This window comes from Coffea arabica, chromosome 9e (assembly GCF_036785885.1).
Source record: "Coffea arabica cultivar ET-39 chromosome 9e, Coffea Arabica ET-39 HiFi, whole genome shotgun sequence".
Taxonomy (NCBI): Eukaryota; Viridiplantae; Streptophyta; class Magnoliopsida; order Gentianales; family Rubiaceae; genus Coffea; species Coffea arabica.
The window spans coordinates 38,663,686-38,678,012 of record NC_092327.1 but is presented as its reverse complement, the minus strand read 5'-3'; the positions used below and the strand labels follow the sequence as shown (position 1 = coordinate 38,678,012).

General features: G+C 35.0%; 2 protein-coding genes and 1 long non-coding RNA gene across 3 annotated transcripts; 2 read left to right on the top strand and 1 right to left on the bottom strand.

The window, feature by feature from the left end:
• The first annotated feature begins 1,031 nt into the window (after positions 1–1,031).
• LOC113710642 (tobamovirus multiplication protein 1) lies at positions 1,032–7,892 on the top strand. The gene is made up of 11 exons (XM_072066554.1): positions 1,032–1,484; positions 2,196–2,286; positions 2,358–2,410; positions 2,880–2,972; positions 3,161–3,232; positions 3,771–3,843; positions 4,009–4,054; positions 4,201–4,264; positions 6,013–6,066; positions 7,138–7,215; positions 7,441–7,892. The coding sequence occupies exons 1-11, from the start codon at positions 1,335–1,337 to the stop codon at positions 7,531–7,533; spliced, it is 867 nt and encodes a 288-aa protein (XP_071922655.1). The 5' UTR covers positions 1,032–1,334; the 3' UTR covers positions 7,534–7,892.
• Positions 7,893–8,400: 508 nt separating this feature from the next.
• Positions 8,401–12,289, bottom strand: LOC113709410 (derlin-2.2). Its single transcript, XM_027232165.2, has 6 exons — positions 11,772–12,289; positions 11,251–11,350; positions 10,391–10,605; positions 10,225–10,308; positions 9,524–9,577; positions 8,401–8,895 (listed from the first exon to the last, which is right to left on the bottom strand). The coding sequence occupies exons 1-6, from the start codon at positions 11,868–11,870 to the stop codon at positions 8,713–8,715; spliced, it is 735 nt and encodes a 244-aa protein (XP_027087966.1). The 5' UTR covers positions 11,871–12,289; the 3' UTR covers positions 8,401–8,712.
• A 594-nt stretch (positions 12,290–12,883) lies between these two features.
• LOC140014805 (uncharacterized) lies at positions 12,884–14,107 on the top strand. Its single transcript, XR_011821502.1, has 2 exons — positions 12,884–13,093; positions 13,881–14,107. It is a non-coding gene; the product is annotated as an uncharacterized lncRNA (long non-coding RNA).
• Positions 14,108–14,327: the final 220 nt, after the last annotated feature.

The following is a 14,327-nucleotide window of genomic DNA, read 5'->3' as shown; positions in this document are numbered from 1 at the left end:
TGGAGTCCTTTTTTTTTATCGCAACGATAACATTTGTATAATCTATTCTAATTTAATTTAAAAGAAGAGGAAGTCGATGGAATTTTTTTTTTTTCCAAAAAAGTCATAATTAATTAAGTGACAAGTAAAAAGCAAGGATTGAAATGTCTTGAAGGTGCCAACTGTCGCGGAGGCTTTTGGCAAATGAATTGGAATCGGTTGGGTCACAAAAGTACGTGTCATCAACTAGACAGCTGCCACCAAAACGCAGAAAGACATGGTGGACGCTTAGGTGTGTGACTGAAAAACGACTGCTTAAGTCGTAGCCCATGACTCAACCCCCATCCGTAATCATAGACCGGCAGGTGCTACCATACTAGTACCACTTAAATAAGTTAAATAAACTCAGCCCTCGCAATTATTTATACAAAATATATCTTTTTTAACTTGAATACAAAATGTATTAATTTTTTTTAATCAATTCCAACAAACATATTCTAATGAAAATTATTTATGTTAATGTCTAAAGTGTCTGGTAGTTCTTTGAAACTATGCAAATTTATAGTTAAAATCGTTCTTTTCTTACAATTGAAATTTAACCTTGTGTTTGGATTGCATTTACCATGATTTTTCATGGAAAAATTACTGTAGCGATTTGATGTATGTGAGGGAAAAAGGTAATAGGGAAATGTGATCACGGAAAACAACGTAATTTTCCAACGAAAAGTTGCAATCCAAACACCGCCTAAGATTTGTTCGGAATGTTCCGTCTCCTTCAAACACGTTGCAATGTCAACATTTAATCCTTACAATAATTAATACATATTTCTAGTTGCATTAAAGACAAAAATAATTATGTAAAATTTTGGATAACTGTATTATACACTGTCAGTGTATCATTTTTTTATGCCAACAAATTTAGATTATATCTCATAATATGAATTTAAATTATATATATGTGACATATATGATATGTTCTAAAATTATTAATATAAAAAGATCATTACTCTATCAATGCATAAAAAGTTAATCCATCACTAAAATTTTAGTGTAGAAACAACTGTAGTAGCAGAGAGTATGATTGTCCCTTCGACCGCACACATGGGACAACTTCACTTCATATTTTAAATGCCTTTTCCATCGCTTTCCCTTCTTCTGGGGCTGGATTACACCCAAGAAGCAAGTAGCACTAGTAGACTAGTACTAAACTTTTTAGTTGCGGGGAAAAACGATTCTTTACGTCTCTTTTCATTCATTAATCGGCTATTATTTCAGACACGAGGGACTGTGTGTATTTTTTCTTTTTGGGTTGAGTTGAGTTTGACTTGCTTCCACACGTTGGGAAAAAGCTGAAAATGACGAGAATGCCACTCAGCTTTCCGGCGACCCACTTCGGCCGGCCGACGGCCAACTGGTGGCACAAGATCAACGAATCCGTTGAATGGCAAGATGGGATCTTTTACACTCTCTGTGCTGCCTACGCCCTTGTCTCCTCTGTTGCCCTTGTATGGTTTATCCGCAACCATGATACTCTTCATTTCTATGCATTTTTTAATTCATTGGGGGTCAAAATTTTCTGGAATTTTCGAGTTAATTTCTTATTTTAGTGAGTCTTGAAGTTTCACATTAGTTTTCGTGGGATGGATTGAAGAAAATTTGGAGCTTTGTTTATTTCGAGCTGGGTAGCTCAGCAGAGCAGTTAAAAGTGTTGAAATTATGCTTGTAAAAAAGTGATCTTTTTTATTTTTCTTTTTTAGGTTGCAAGTTTAGTTAGTTTAGAACTTACTTTTTGTATCTTCTTCCCGCTTACAACCCTTTTGAGGAGAGGTTCATTGTTTCAAGAGAAAAGAACTAGTAATTTCTAGTATATCTTAGTAGTAATTAATAACTCAACTTATTTAAGTCGCTGCAATACTAATGATGGACAAAAAAAAAAAAAGGAATCACAGTGAAATGAAGTTTTGCTTTGCATGTATCATTATTCTCAACTCCTGTTCTCTGTCTGAAGCTTACTGGTTGTATTGTCTTGATTGCATGTTCACAATTTTATCTATGTTAAGGTGTATAATCATTAAACCATGTTAGGTTAAAGCTATAGAAATGTAAAATCTGGTTTAGACATTTTGGGAATGATGTGTTGATGTCTTGGTCTAGACATTTTAAAGCTGCTGAGTTGTTTTGTACGTTTTCTTTGACACTGTAGTGTTTGCTTGCAGATACAACTAATAAGGATAGAACTTAGAGTCCCTGAATATGGCTGGACGACTCAGAAGGTTTTCCATCTCATGAACTTCATTGTCAATGGAGGTAATTAGAAGGTTGTTTCAACTTAGTTTTGATGTCTATTAAAGGTTAACATGTTTCTTTTTATTTTTCAGTGCGTGCTATCGTCTTTGGGTTTCACAAAAAAATATTTCTTTTGCATCCTAAGGTGAGTTGGTATCCTTGTTAGAAATATTGCCAGCACACTTATGCATTAGTTGCTTGTAAAACTCTTGGTGTTTCTTTTTTTTGCTGAATCATTATACTTGCTACGTTTAACTCTAGTCCTATGGTCTTCCTTTCACTTCTTTCCTCCAATTGATTGGTAAGAGTTTAAGAATTTCTTCTGATCATTCACTTTGAGGCAATTCTTGAATGAGAGCTTGTGACAACTAATTAAACCTGCTCGCTGTCCTGATTTATATGCCATAATTACTAAGTCGTGATGCTAGCGCACCATTTATTTTGGAATATTCTATAAAAGCAATTCTCCTTTATATTATTCTTTTATGTGTCCTTGACATGTTGCCTTCAAGTAGTTTAAGAAGATGAAAATATGTAAACGGAAACATACTGGCTTCTGCAATAGGTACCCTTTTTTATTGCTTAATGCTCATCACCATCTGATCTTGGACCAGGTTCTGACTTTTGTACTCTTGGATCTTCCTGGGCTACTCTTTTTCTCAACATATACACTTCTTGTCCTATTTTGGGCCGAGATTTATCACCAGGCATGTGAAGACTTATGCAATCACTTGATAATTACAAATTATGACTCTCGATTCTCTCTCTCTCTCTCTCTCTCTATATATATATATATAATATATATATATATATATATATATATATATATATATATATATATATATATATATATATATTGGCATTTTTTCACTTGTTTGTCCTTTTAAATGTGCAGGCCAGAAGTTTGTCAACTGATAAGCTCAGGATTTATTATATCTCCATCAACTGTGGAATATACTTCTTACAGGTTTATTGCATTTATTTTTTCTGTTATTCTCCACGCTTGAAGTCCACATGTACTTTTCCTTTAATGAATTCCCCATTTGTACTCTTTTGTTAATTTTATTCTGGTGGTTGTTAGCTAGGTATAAGAGCATAAAAAAGTATGTTGATTGGTTCTGTTTAAAGTTTATCCTTTCAGCTAATTGTTGTACTTGTATGACATGTATATCTTTTTATTGTTGGATGTCCATTTACAACATAGTCATAGTACCTTCGCAGACATGCTTGGAATCATGAATCTCAGTTTTGAATACTTATCTGGACATTGGTAATGTGCAAAGTAGTAATGGTTTACCTGCTTGCTTCTTCCAACCTAGTATATCAGTAGAGCATTGTACTCTTGCTTTCTGGCTGCATGAGTATGATCTGGAACAGGACATTCATTGACATCAAACCATTTTAGACTTTATGTTTACGCACTTGTTGTCTTAAACTTGCTATAGGCATGTTTATGTAGCCATTTTGGTTCTTTAAAATTCAATACTAAAATGCTTTCAAATCAGGTTTGTATCTGGGCTTACCTCTGGATTCATGATAATAGCGTAGTTGAATTCATTGGGAAGATATTTATTGCAGGTAAGTTTCATGCTGTCCAATCTTATTCTGATAACCATTTATTGTATATGCTCAGAAAACATCATTTTTGTACCTGACTAAATAAATGAAGACATCATGTTTGTTATTCGTTAGATATTGCTTCTCCTGCCTTGCCATTTGCTAATGTCTCTCCATTTTTGGCAGTGGTGTCATTTATAGCAGCACTTGGTTTCCTATTCTATGGAGGAAGGTAAACAGTCTTAACATCTACTCTGCTGTGTTTATCTTAGATGATATGTTCTTCTAGTTTGCACACTGCAGAGATAATTTGTCTCATCATTTTTGTTTAATTTCTCAAACTTTTTACCTGTTGAATTTGTCATTCTACTCAACCAGGTTATTTTTCATGCTAAGACGCTTTCCTATAGAATCAAAAGGGAGAAGAAAGAAACTTCATGAGGTTTGCACTTTATCTTCCATAATGTACAGGATCCACATTATACGATGGTTTAGTAATCTAGTGTTTTGTCCCCTTTTTTTTAATTCATTTTGTTTTTCCTGCTATTGGTAGTTGCATGAGTGTACGAGTTTAAAATACAAAAACACACCAAATACTAATTGAATAAGATGATAACTAAATCTATCATGGTCATGTCAGTTGCATTTGCATCATCTGGATCCAGTGGCATGCTTCCAGGCTTAGATATTGCCTGGAAGTGTAGATTAATTTGGTATTCTGTGAATTGTTTACTTTTTCCTGACTTTGACATTGAGAGACATTTGAAATTGAATACGTTTCAAGAAGCGGTAAAGTGTGATCCAGAGAAAATGTTTCAGTAAATACTACCGTATCTCCAATTATTAAGTTGAGGGTAGTGATATTCACCTGCCCTTTGAATGGTATGCAAGTCAAATGACAAGCATGTCTTGTATTCTAAATGCTCAGTAAGGTGTGCAAGATGCTAAAAAGGGCATGTGGGTATCATTTCCCTAATTTAAATAGTAAGTTTAAGAAACAACCCAAACAAGGAACTGCTAAAACATCAAGAACAGCAATATAGTTTGAGTTCTTGCAGTCTTTAGCTAATAAGAGGTGTATTTATGGTGCCTGTATATCTATGAAATGGATCCAGTCCTTGTAACTTCTTTACTGTCCTTTAAAAGAGATTTCAAAGACCACATTTTTTTTCCTCGATGAGCTGCAAAACCTATCCTTTTGGAATTAATGTTAATGCTACTATTCACAAAAGGTTGTGCATTGTTCTTTTAACCTTTTAGAGTTTGTCTTTTTTCTGGGTAATGTTAGTGAGCTATTCTCACTCATGTAGGATCAGGGCCCTAAACCTGATCCTTATCCTATGAGAATTGGCCTATCCAGGAAATTATTGCATTAAATTGGTTTGAAAAGGGCTGGATTCACATGAAAGCGCTTCTTTGAAAAGGTTCTTAACATGATGCTTGTGATTCCTGGGTATGCTGACTAACATATATCACCATAAGATATGTGGAAATGCATGTTTACAGAGTAGCTTTAGAACCGCAAGAAGTTTTTTTCCATAGGAACTGCAGACGTGTGTCTTTTTGCTTTGACTACTAATTATGATAGTCTGTTCAAGACAGAAAAAAGTATTGTACCATAGGCTGGCATCTTCTTGACTTGAAAATAAGCTTTACATTCATGTGCAATGGCAAAGCATGGGCCTGCACTTGTTCACAATGGCAAAAGAGTAACTTGTGGCTCTGATGTGTTCCAAGATATTACACTGTACATTGGCTCTGTATATGGTGGGAAAGCATGCTATTTAAGAGCCTGCGTGTAGCTTGACCCTGTTTATGAATGAAATACTTGGTTCATGACATTTTACAACTTGACTAACTTGAACATGACTCCCTATAGGTATCTTGCAGACAAAAGGAAAAATAACTTCATTTACAACAATTTTTTATCTGCATATGATATCTTTTTGGAGCTGCATTCCCGTGAAGGGAAACAGAGATCTATGCTGGTCAGCCAACTAGCAATAATTGATCTACAGTAAACATTTTTGTGGCACTCCATTAATGCTGTTAGAGTAAGCTGCATGTGGTTAATTGCTCCAATGATGTGTCTGTAAAGAGCCTGTGAAATTCTTAACATATTCCAGTTTCAAGGTACCCTGTTTCTATATATAAGATGCTTTTGTTGCCTGACACTTTTCCCAATTGTAGGTTGGATCTGTGACGGCCATATGCTTCACTTGTTTCCTTATAAGGTGTCTCGTGGTAAGCTTTAATCTGCTCATGGGCTGCTTTCTGCAATATATTGAGTTCTACATTTTAGTAATTGTTTATTCATATGCATATCTATTTTGTTCTTATTGCTCTTATTTTATTTTTCTTGGTTGTAGATTATAAATCAGTGTCCTACTTTTATGTTGGTAGACTAGTGTTTTAACTGAAAACTTCCACCTTTTTCTTTTTTGATTTCAAAGTCTATGATTTTTCTTTGCCACCATTGATGTTGGCAAGAGCACATTTTACAAATTTTGGGAGTTAACATTACATTATTTATGCCAGTTGATCGACCAAAGGAGGAGTACTTGCTTGTGCAAGTAATCTAGAAGTTATCACTCTGTTTATTTAACCCATTAAATACCTAATTCAATATGTTGGAACAATCTTAATCTTTACTTTGATGTATCTTCTATTTACGTATTCACCATTTGATCCTTTGCCTTTTTTTTTTTTAATTCAGTATTCAATTGTCAGTACCTTTTTTTTTTTTAACATATAACTTCTGTAAGCATTAGTACCATTGTCGAGTCTATCTTAATGAAATTTTCTTTGGATGTTATTTATATGCATTGTTTGAAAGAAATAGTAGCCTAAACTGTATTTGACCAAAATGTGCATGCGGATTCACACAAAATCTTGAAGGAAGAATTTCTGTACTTAGACCACGTGAATGTTTCCCTGGAGCTGGCCTTTACTAGTAAATAGAATTATGGAAGATGACCTAATTAAGTGCAAAAGAGATTGCTTGATGTCTATGTATAGGAAGACAAGGGTTGTTTTTTCATTTGTAAAGTGTAGACAAAGCTTCTTGAGAGGTACTTAGACTCTCCTCAGGGTTGGATCTCTTCCTTAAGTTCCACAGTGACTAGAAATTAACCCTTTGTAGAATTAAAATGAAACTGAGAACCAAAAAAAGAAACATGCTTTACTCGAGTTTAGAGTACATCTGATAGTTGGATATCATTATCTGCTGTGTTACTTCTTGCTGGTTTTGGGCATTTCTGCTGATTTGCAGTTTATTTTAAACTCCTTTCAGCCATATCACTGATCTCTATGCAGGTTGTGCTATCTGCTTTTGATGCTGATGCATCACTGGACGTGTTGAATCATCCTGTGTTGAATCTGATATATTACATGGTACGGTGTATTTCAACAATTTGCTTTGCAGATATGTATGTTTGTGTGCAACTGGGTGCATACATGTGTATATGAATGCATAGTATATATCTGTATGTGTAATTCAGTATTTGGCCATGTTGAGTGTTTATGTCGGTGCACTTGAAATTTTTATTCCTGTACTCAGTCCCTGCTTCTTCTTCTTAATTTTGCTTCCCTTCCCTTTGCTTTTGTTGGTAAAAACAGTTGGTTGAGATTCTTCCTTCGGCTCTTGTGCTCTACATCCTGAGGAAGCTACCTCCCAAAAGAATATCAGCCCAATATCATCCCATCCGTTAGCGAGGTTGGAATTTGTGGTAATTCATCATATCCTTTGCTGTGGCTGTGAATTAAAAGCTAGCTTTGTCTGAACAAGAACAGTGGAGCCAGAAATATATCCATAGCTGTTGTTAAGATAGTGGTTTGGGTAATTGATGTCAATGAATTCTTTTTCAACGCCTGGTTGAAGGCAACTATTTTGATTGAGTTCCATAGGGTGGTTCCTTCATTAGTTTTTGGAGATTAGGAAATTGTACTCGAGTGACATCGTATGCGTTTAGTTGGGTTGGCTGGTCAAATTAATTTCTTGTAATATTGACGCTGAGGATGCTTTCTCTTGTTCCAAAGTAATACAACATATTGCCTCCAGAATCTCTCAACTTTTGTAGTCTTCCCCCAAGACAGATTAGACTGTATTTTCTGTATGTTATACTGTACTGTTCTTGCAGAGTTGGTCAATTTGTTTCTTATTCCTGGTCGGATTTATGTCCTTATAGTAGTACAGTTCTTTGAGTGGCTTCATGCCACTTGCTTTACTGGGAAAGAAATTGCGAAGGATCACAACCTCCCTCTGCTAGCAAGAGCTTCAAGGAGTAGAAAACAAATTTCTGAAGCATCTCTCTCTCTCTCTCTGTTTTTTTTTTTTTTTTTAATTTTTCGTGATGAACCATGCATTCAATTGATGTCTGAAGGACTAAAATGTGTGGCCGTAATCTGTCAGCATCAAAATTTTGGAGAGAACGTTAACGTTATTTAGGTGGCTCTTCTTGAAGCAGGAGGGCGTGCAAGTACAAGATATTGCGACACTGAGCTGCTGAGTCTAAAGCACAACGATTTCATGTTTATGTACATGTGAAACAAAAACAAAATGCATTCCCTAAGCACCTCTTCTTGAAAACTGATATATTTCATATCTAATATATATAGTTATTTTGATTTGCAATAGACACATGAAAAGTGCCCTGTACTAGTATGAGATGACCCTTTCCAGGTCTAAATTACAAAAAGCGTCTTCAAACCCACTCTATGCCAAGCAGCGACACCAGCAAACAATTTTAAGGAATGAAGACAAAAAGACTTGACAAAAGAGAAACACCATAGTCACTGACAACAGGATAGATGACTACTGCAATGGGCCGCTCCACAAAATCTCCTGGCAGATTATCAACAGTACCATTGCCCAGTCTCCCAGCTATCTGATCAATTTGGTGGAACTTGATCTACTGGAGGCGGAGCAAATCTGACATTTGCAGGTCTTGCCATCACTACTGGTTCCTCAGCAAACAAAGACTTGATAAAAGCTGGTGTCTTCAGGGGACGCCGGCCAGTCATTCGTGGATACACGTCTTCCAGAAAATAGTAGGCATGACCTGCTATCATTCCCTGAAGCACAAATCAAACAATCAGCACATTAGTACAGCTTCAAACACAGAACAGGAACCAGTTGTATATCTGAAGGGTGTGTCAAAAGCAGAATCAATGAACTGAAGCTTTAAAACATGTTACTTGTTACCCATGCTAACTAAGCCTTATTCATGGATCCTTGACAATCGTGACCGACAATGGATGATTGCATCACCCCTAAAAGAATATATTATCCATGGGAAGTAATATGAGATTGAATACTAAAGATAACACCTGCGTCCAGCATTATTATTTTCTTAACAGTTGCGCAAAATCCCCCTATATAAACAATTTTTAAAAGTTTGTTACATGTAAGAACCATAAATCTACAATAATGCATTCAAATTTGGTCATGCTAACTATAGGAATAGTACACAATCAGCAAAACCACCGCAGCATACTAAAATGGCTTACATGATCACCTAAGATACAAATCCCAAAAGAATAAGCTAAACATAAAGCTTCCTCATTCATGATTCCAAAACAATAAAGAAAAACATTTTTGACTTGCCAAATGATAAATACATTTAAGATTTTTTTTCCTCTCTCTTACACAAAGTAAAGTTTGATATTCAAAAGGTGACACAACAAAAAAAGAAACACTCACCAGGAGATCCACCCAAGCACTAGCACCAACAAGCACTGAAAAGCCCAAAAGAACCTGCAAGAGAAAGGACAGTAAATGGAATCAAATCAGAAATAGGACTGCAAAGAAAAACTAGAAAAACATAAAGAAGATGAATTAAATGAACAGTAATAAGCCTCGACCAAGTACTCTCTCAAAAGCACTTTAGAGGTATAATATGTTAAATCCATAAGATTACCATTTAGAAAGTGCACATGTATCAAGTGAACAAGAAAATTTACTAAAGGGTTTCATGGATATTAAAAGTTGTCAAAACTTCAGGGGATGCTTGTGCTTGCGAAGTCAAGTAACAGAAATGTCAATCCAACTTCACAAGTCTGTTAGCTACCATATTAAATGGTTACTCATTGAAGCAACAACTGTTTCATTTATAACATCCTAATGTTCTAGAATATCCATCAGAATGCAAGTCTTAACATGAGATTCAAGAGGATAAGTTAGTTCAACCTTAACTTTTTTCTAATGATTAAAAAATGAAAACCCAATGAATGCAAAAATCTTCTAAGACGAAGTCTAAGATACTAAAATACATTTGCCGAATACTAGTCGTGTTTCTACTGGTAAACTAAGGACCTAGAGAGAGAGAGAGAGACCACTTGGAAAAGGCAACAGCATATAAATTTGGATGTCCATGCTAAGCGATATTTATAAGAATCACTAACCCATGGAAGGTAAGCAGCTGTGAAAGTAAAGAGACCCAAGAAGCTCATGTGGATGAATGGATTTTGCTTGCTCCAAACATAAACCTATAAAACAGCCAGAAAAATTAGTTTAAACAAAAATGTGAAACTTAAGGACAAACTCTGGAGCTAAAAGTTGTAAACTAACCATCATAAATGTCAGTGAATTGCTGAGGAAGATGATCCTTGCAAATGATTCTGAGACATAAGGTATCATCCCACCTATAAGAACTATTCCAGTTAAAACAGTGGCTCCAAACAACAGCATGTAAAAGAAATCTGCTGTCCTTCCCCTGAAAGAGTTTTCCTCAAGAAGCTTGCAGTAGCGAGCCAGAAAAAACATGTGAAACAGAAAGTCCAAGTCTGCAAAAATCAGAATGACATATATTTATAAACGTGAGGAACTAAAATTGATCACATTTACTCCCAAAAAAAAAAAAACTCGCATTCTAATCAACTGCAATGCTATAAGTCAATCCTATACATCAAGGCTCAACCTAAAAAAATGCAGACACTTCAAATCTCACTCGTAAATTTCTCAAAAAGAAAATGCAAATGCAGATGTAAGAACTTAAGATTCAACTTTAAAATCTGATTGCCTCCTGTAACAGGGCCTGTCTGTGTTTTAAAATACATCCTATGTCATACAGCTTAGGAAAAGCCAAAAGCTCCAATGTAATAAAGAAGCAAATACAGGCAAAAGGCCTTCAGACTAAATTGACACGATTAATAGAAAACAACCAAAAATATGGTCCGCAAAATGCAAATGTTACAACCCTTTTCCATTCTATAAGTTACAGACTGCCCTGTACTTCTCATAAAAGAAATTACATGCTGCCCTGCACATCTCATCCAGCAATCAACACTAAACACCCTCGAGTTTCAAAAGCAAAACTGACTTGACTTTTTGACTCATCGTAGCATACAGCACCTCAGCACTGATCATTGGCAGAAACAATTAAGATATTCACCAAAATGAGGTACACATCTACTTTGACAGTTAATTACCCATTTTACGGAAGTACAGGAAATTGGTAATGAGGCGCCAGAACTGATAATGCTTCACCACCAGCTTGGGATTCAAGTACAAGTTATACGGAGATATTATCTGCAACAACCACACAAAAGAAAGCCTCAAGATTGCAATCAAAACCCCAAGAAGATTATGTAAAAAAAATGAAAGTTCAAAAAAGAAGCAATCAGACTCCAAATTTGATCAAATTGTGGCAATCAGTCCAAATCCGTATCAATAATTCACACCCACTTATCATACATCACCCTAAAAAGACCTAATTTAAACTTGTGATATGCACAACCAGAGTGTAAAACTGTACAAGTACAGTGTAAGAAAACAAAACCCTAACTCAACAACTCCAATAACCCAATTTCCCAACAATTAACGAAACCCACAAAAATCCCAAATCCAAAAGTCCCTTTCCCCAAGACCCACCAATTCCACCCAAAAAAAAAACAACCACAAAAACCAATAAAATCAACCAATACATGAGATGGAAAAAAAAAGCACATACTTCGAGGGAACAACCGATGGTGGTGACAATTGCAGCTGTGAGGTAAGAGCGGGTAATGATGGGCATCTGCTTATACCATTCTTCCACTGCTTGCGCCATTTTTCCCTTCAATTTTTCCCCCCAAAATCAACAAATCCTACCTTTTTTGCTTCCCCTTTTACACCTATATGTATGTATAGACAGAAATTCTACTGGGATTTCTTGAATTCAAGCTCAACCAGGCGATACAATCACCAACCCGTAATCCTACCAATATATGTTTACGTATGGGAACAAATTTAATTGGAATGATGAAAATGCCCAAATTCGCTGGGACTTTTTTGTGCTAATCTTCTTGAGTTGGGCGGCAGGGTACCACTCGCGGATATGTTAGGTGAAATTCACGGACCAATGGATGATTTCGGTGATTGGCACTGACCAATTAAGTGTTAAGTGGTGATGTATGAGACCGGAGCGTGTATGAAAATTTGAATTTTGGATTTTTGGATTTTTTTAAATTTTTGGTTTAGTAGTGGGGAGAGAGTTTGTTTGGATTATATGTGTATTTACGTGTGAAATCAATCTGGGTTTCCGAAAAAAAAAAAAAGAGAAATCAATCTGGGAATTTATGGATTGCAGTTGTGGCGCCAGGAGGCACGGGCAATAAGTACCCTCCAAAATACTAGTATAAATATGGTGCAGAAAACTTAGGAAAAGTATGACGGTAACGAAACTGTTTTTACCTAATATAACACATAAAAATATTTTTAGCGACCATTTGATTACCTGTTATACTGGTCATCTAAATAAAGGACAATGCTATAGTGCCTATAGTTATGGTAACGATATTAGGGAAACCTGCTATTATAGGTTTCTATTACCTTTAGTGACAGATCAAAATTTTTAGCGACTTTTTTAAATATTATATTAAAATAATTAATATTAAATTTAGTAAGTTTTTAATTAAAACTAGTAAGTATATGCCTAAAAGATAAGTTTCAGTCAGAAATAGAAATTTACACTTTGAGTAATTTAATTTACTTATTATTTGACAAAATTTACTTTTTTTTAAATTAAACTTACTAATACTAAAAGTAAAAATTTTACATATTTAAGTAAAAAATCACCGATTTCTGAAAATGGTTTTGGGTTATCACATCTCTCTAAAGTTGTTTGCCTTCTTTTTATTTTCTCCTCACCTCACGATATGATGGATTAGAAATTTTTTCCTGGCAAAATTTTCCTAGCAAGATTATGACAGTTCTGATCGAGAATCGCTGGATGGATTCGAGAACGAAGATTCTGACTCCCACTGGATGCCGTTTAAAGGCCTTTCCAGCAAGGTATAGTTGCAAACAAAATGATTTATGTTTTTGTTATTCCACTGAAAATTGAATATTCTTCTACATATTCGTTGTTCCTTTTTGTTTTTGTTTTGATTTTATCGTAGTTTTAGATGACAATGAAGGAGAGGCTTTTGCTGGTGAATTGAAAATTGTACCCTTCGTATTTTGTGCATCTTCTGTTCCTTCTTATTTAAGTTTTATACATCTTCTGGCAATGACTCCCACTGGAAGCCGTTTAAAGGCCCTTCCAGCAAGGTATAGTTGCAAACAAAATGATGGTAGTAGTATGTCGTCGTTTATGTGAAAAGTGGTTAATTTGGGAATGCATATAAGGTGTTTGGTGAAATGTCCAAAAGAAATTTGTATGATACGATTGATGCTTGTACGAGGTTAGAAAGTACTGAACAACTTGATTAAAACCACAGTTGACGAATTTCAGTTATGCCGGCCAACTTGTACTAGGAAACAAAAATGTCAAATGCACTTCATCATTTATTGGTAAGAATTGATACTTTAATTTTACAATAAGTTTGGTTAAACTATAAAGGAGGTAAATGTAATTAAACCCCAAAAGTATTAACCGCTCCTTCTTTTTATTCTTTTATTTTTTTATTTTTTAATAACTCAGTTTCAGTCTTGTGCTCTGCAACTTTTTGCTTGCATGATTTAGATCAGAAAGAATAAATCCAAATAATCAAATGTTATGGAGTTCTCTTTACATGGTGATTACTTATGAAGCTTATTTACTAGTTGGAAATGTTATTTGCTCTTCTTGAAACTGCAGTTTCTATGATTCGAAGTGGCTTCAATCTTTTCTCTGCCTGTACCTGTTCCAAAATGGAATGGTTTTTTAAAGTTATGTTCTTGTAGTTAAATCACATGTCTTACATATTTTTATTGCTTGAATGGCTATGCTGTAATGCGTTTGTAAGAATCCATTCTGTACATAAAGAAGCAACGTTGTACAGGATGAAGGCTTCATCAATTAAGCTTTGCCTTTGATCAATTTAATATCTGGTATATGTGTGAGAATAAATTAGTATACAATAAATTAGAGCGTGAACTATATTTGGGAACTTTGGAATTTCCCTGGTTTGAAAAACCAGCCAAACAATGTATTTCAACTGATCATAATTCCAAATCCATTCAACTGAATGATTTATTGAATTCAAATCCACCGACCCAAACAAAGTAATTTATTTGTCAAATGCAACAAGCATTTTAACTTCGA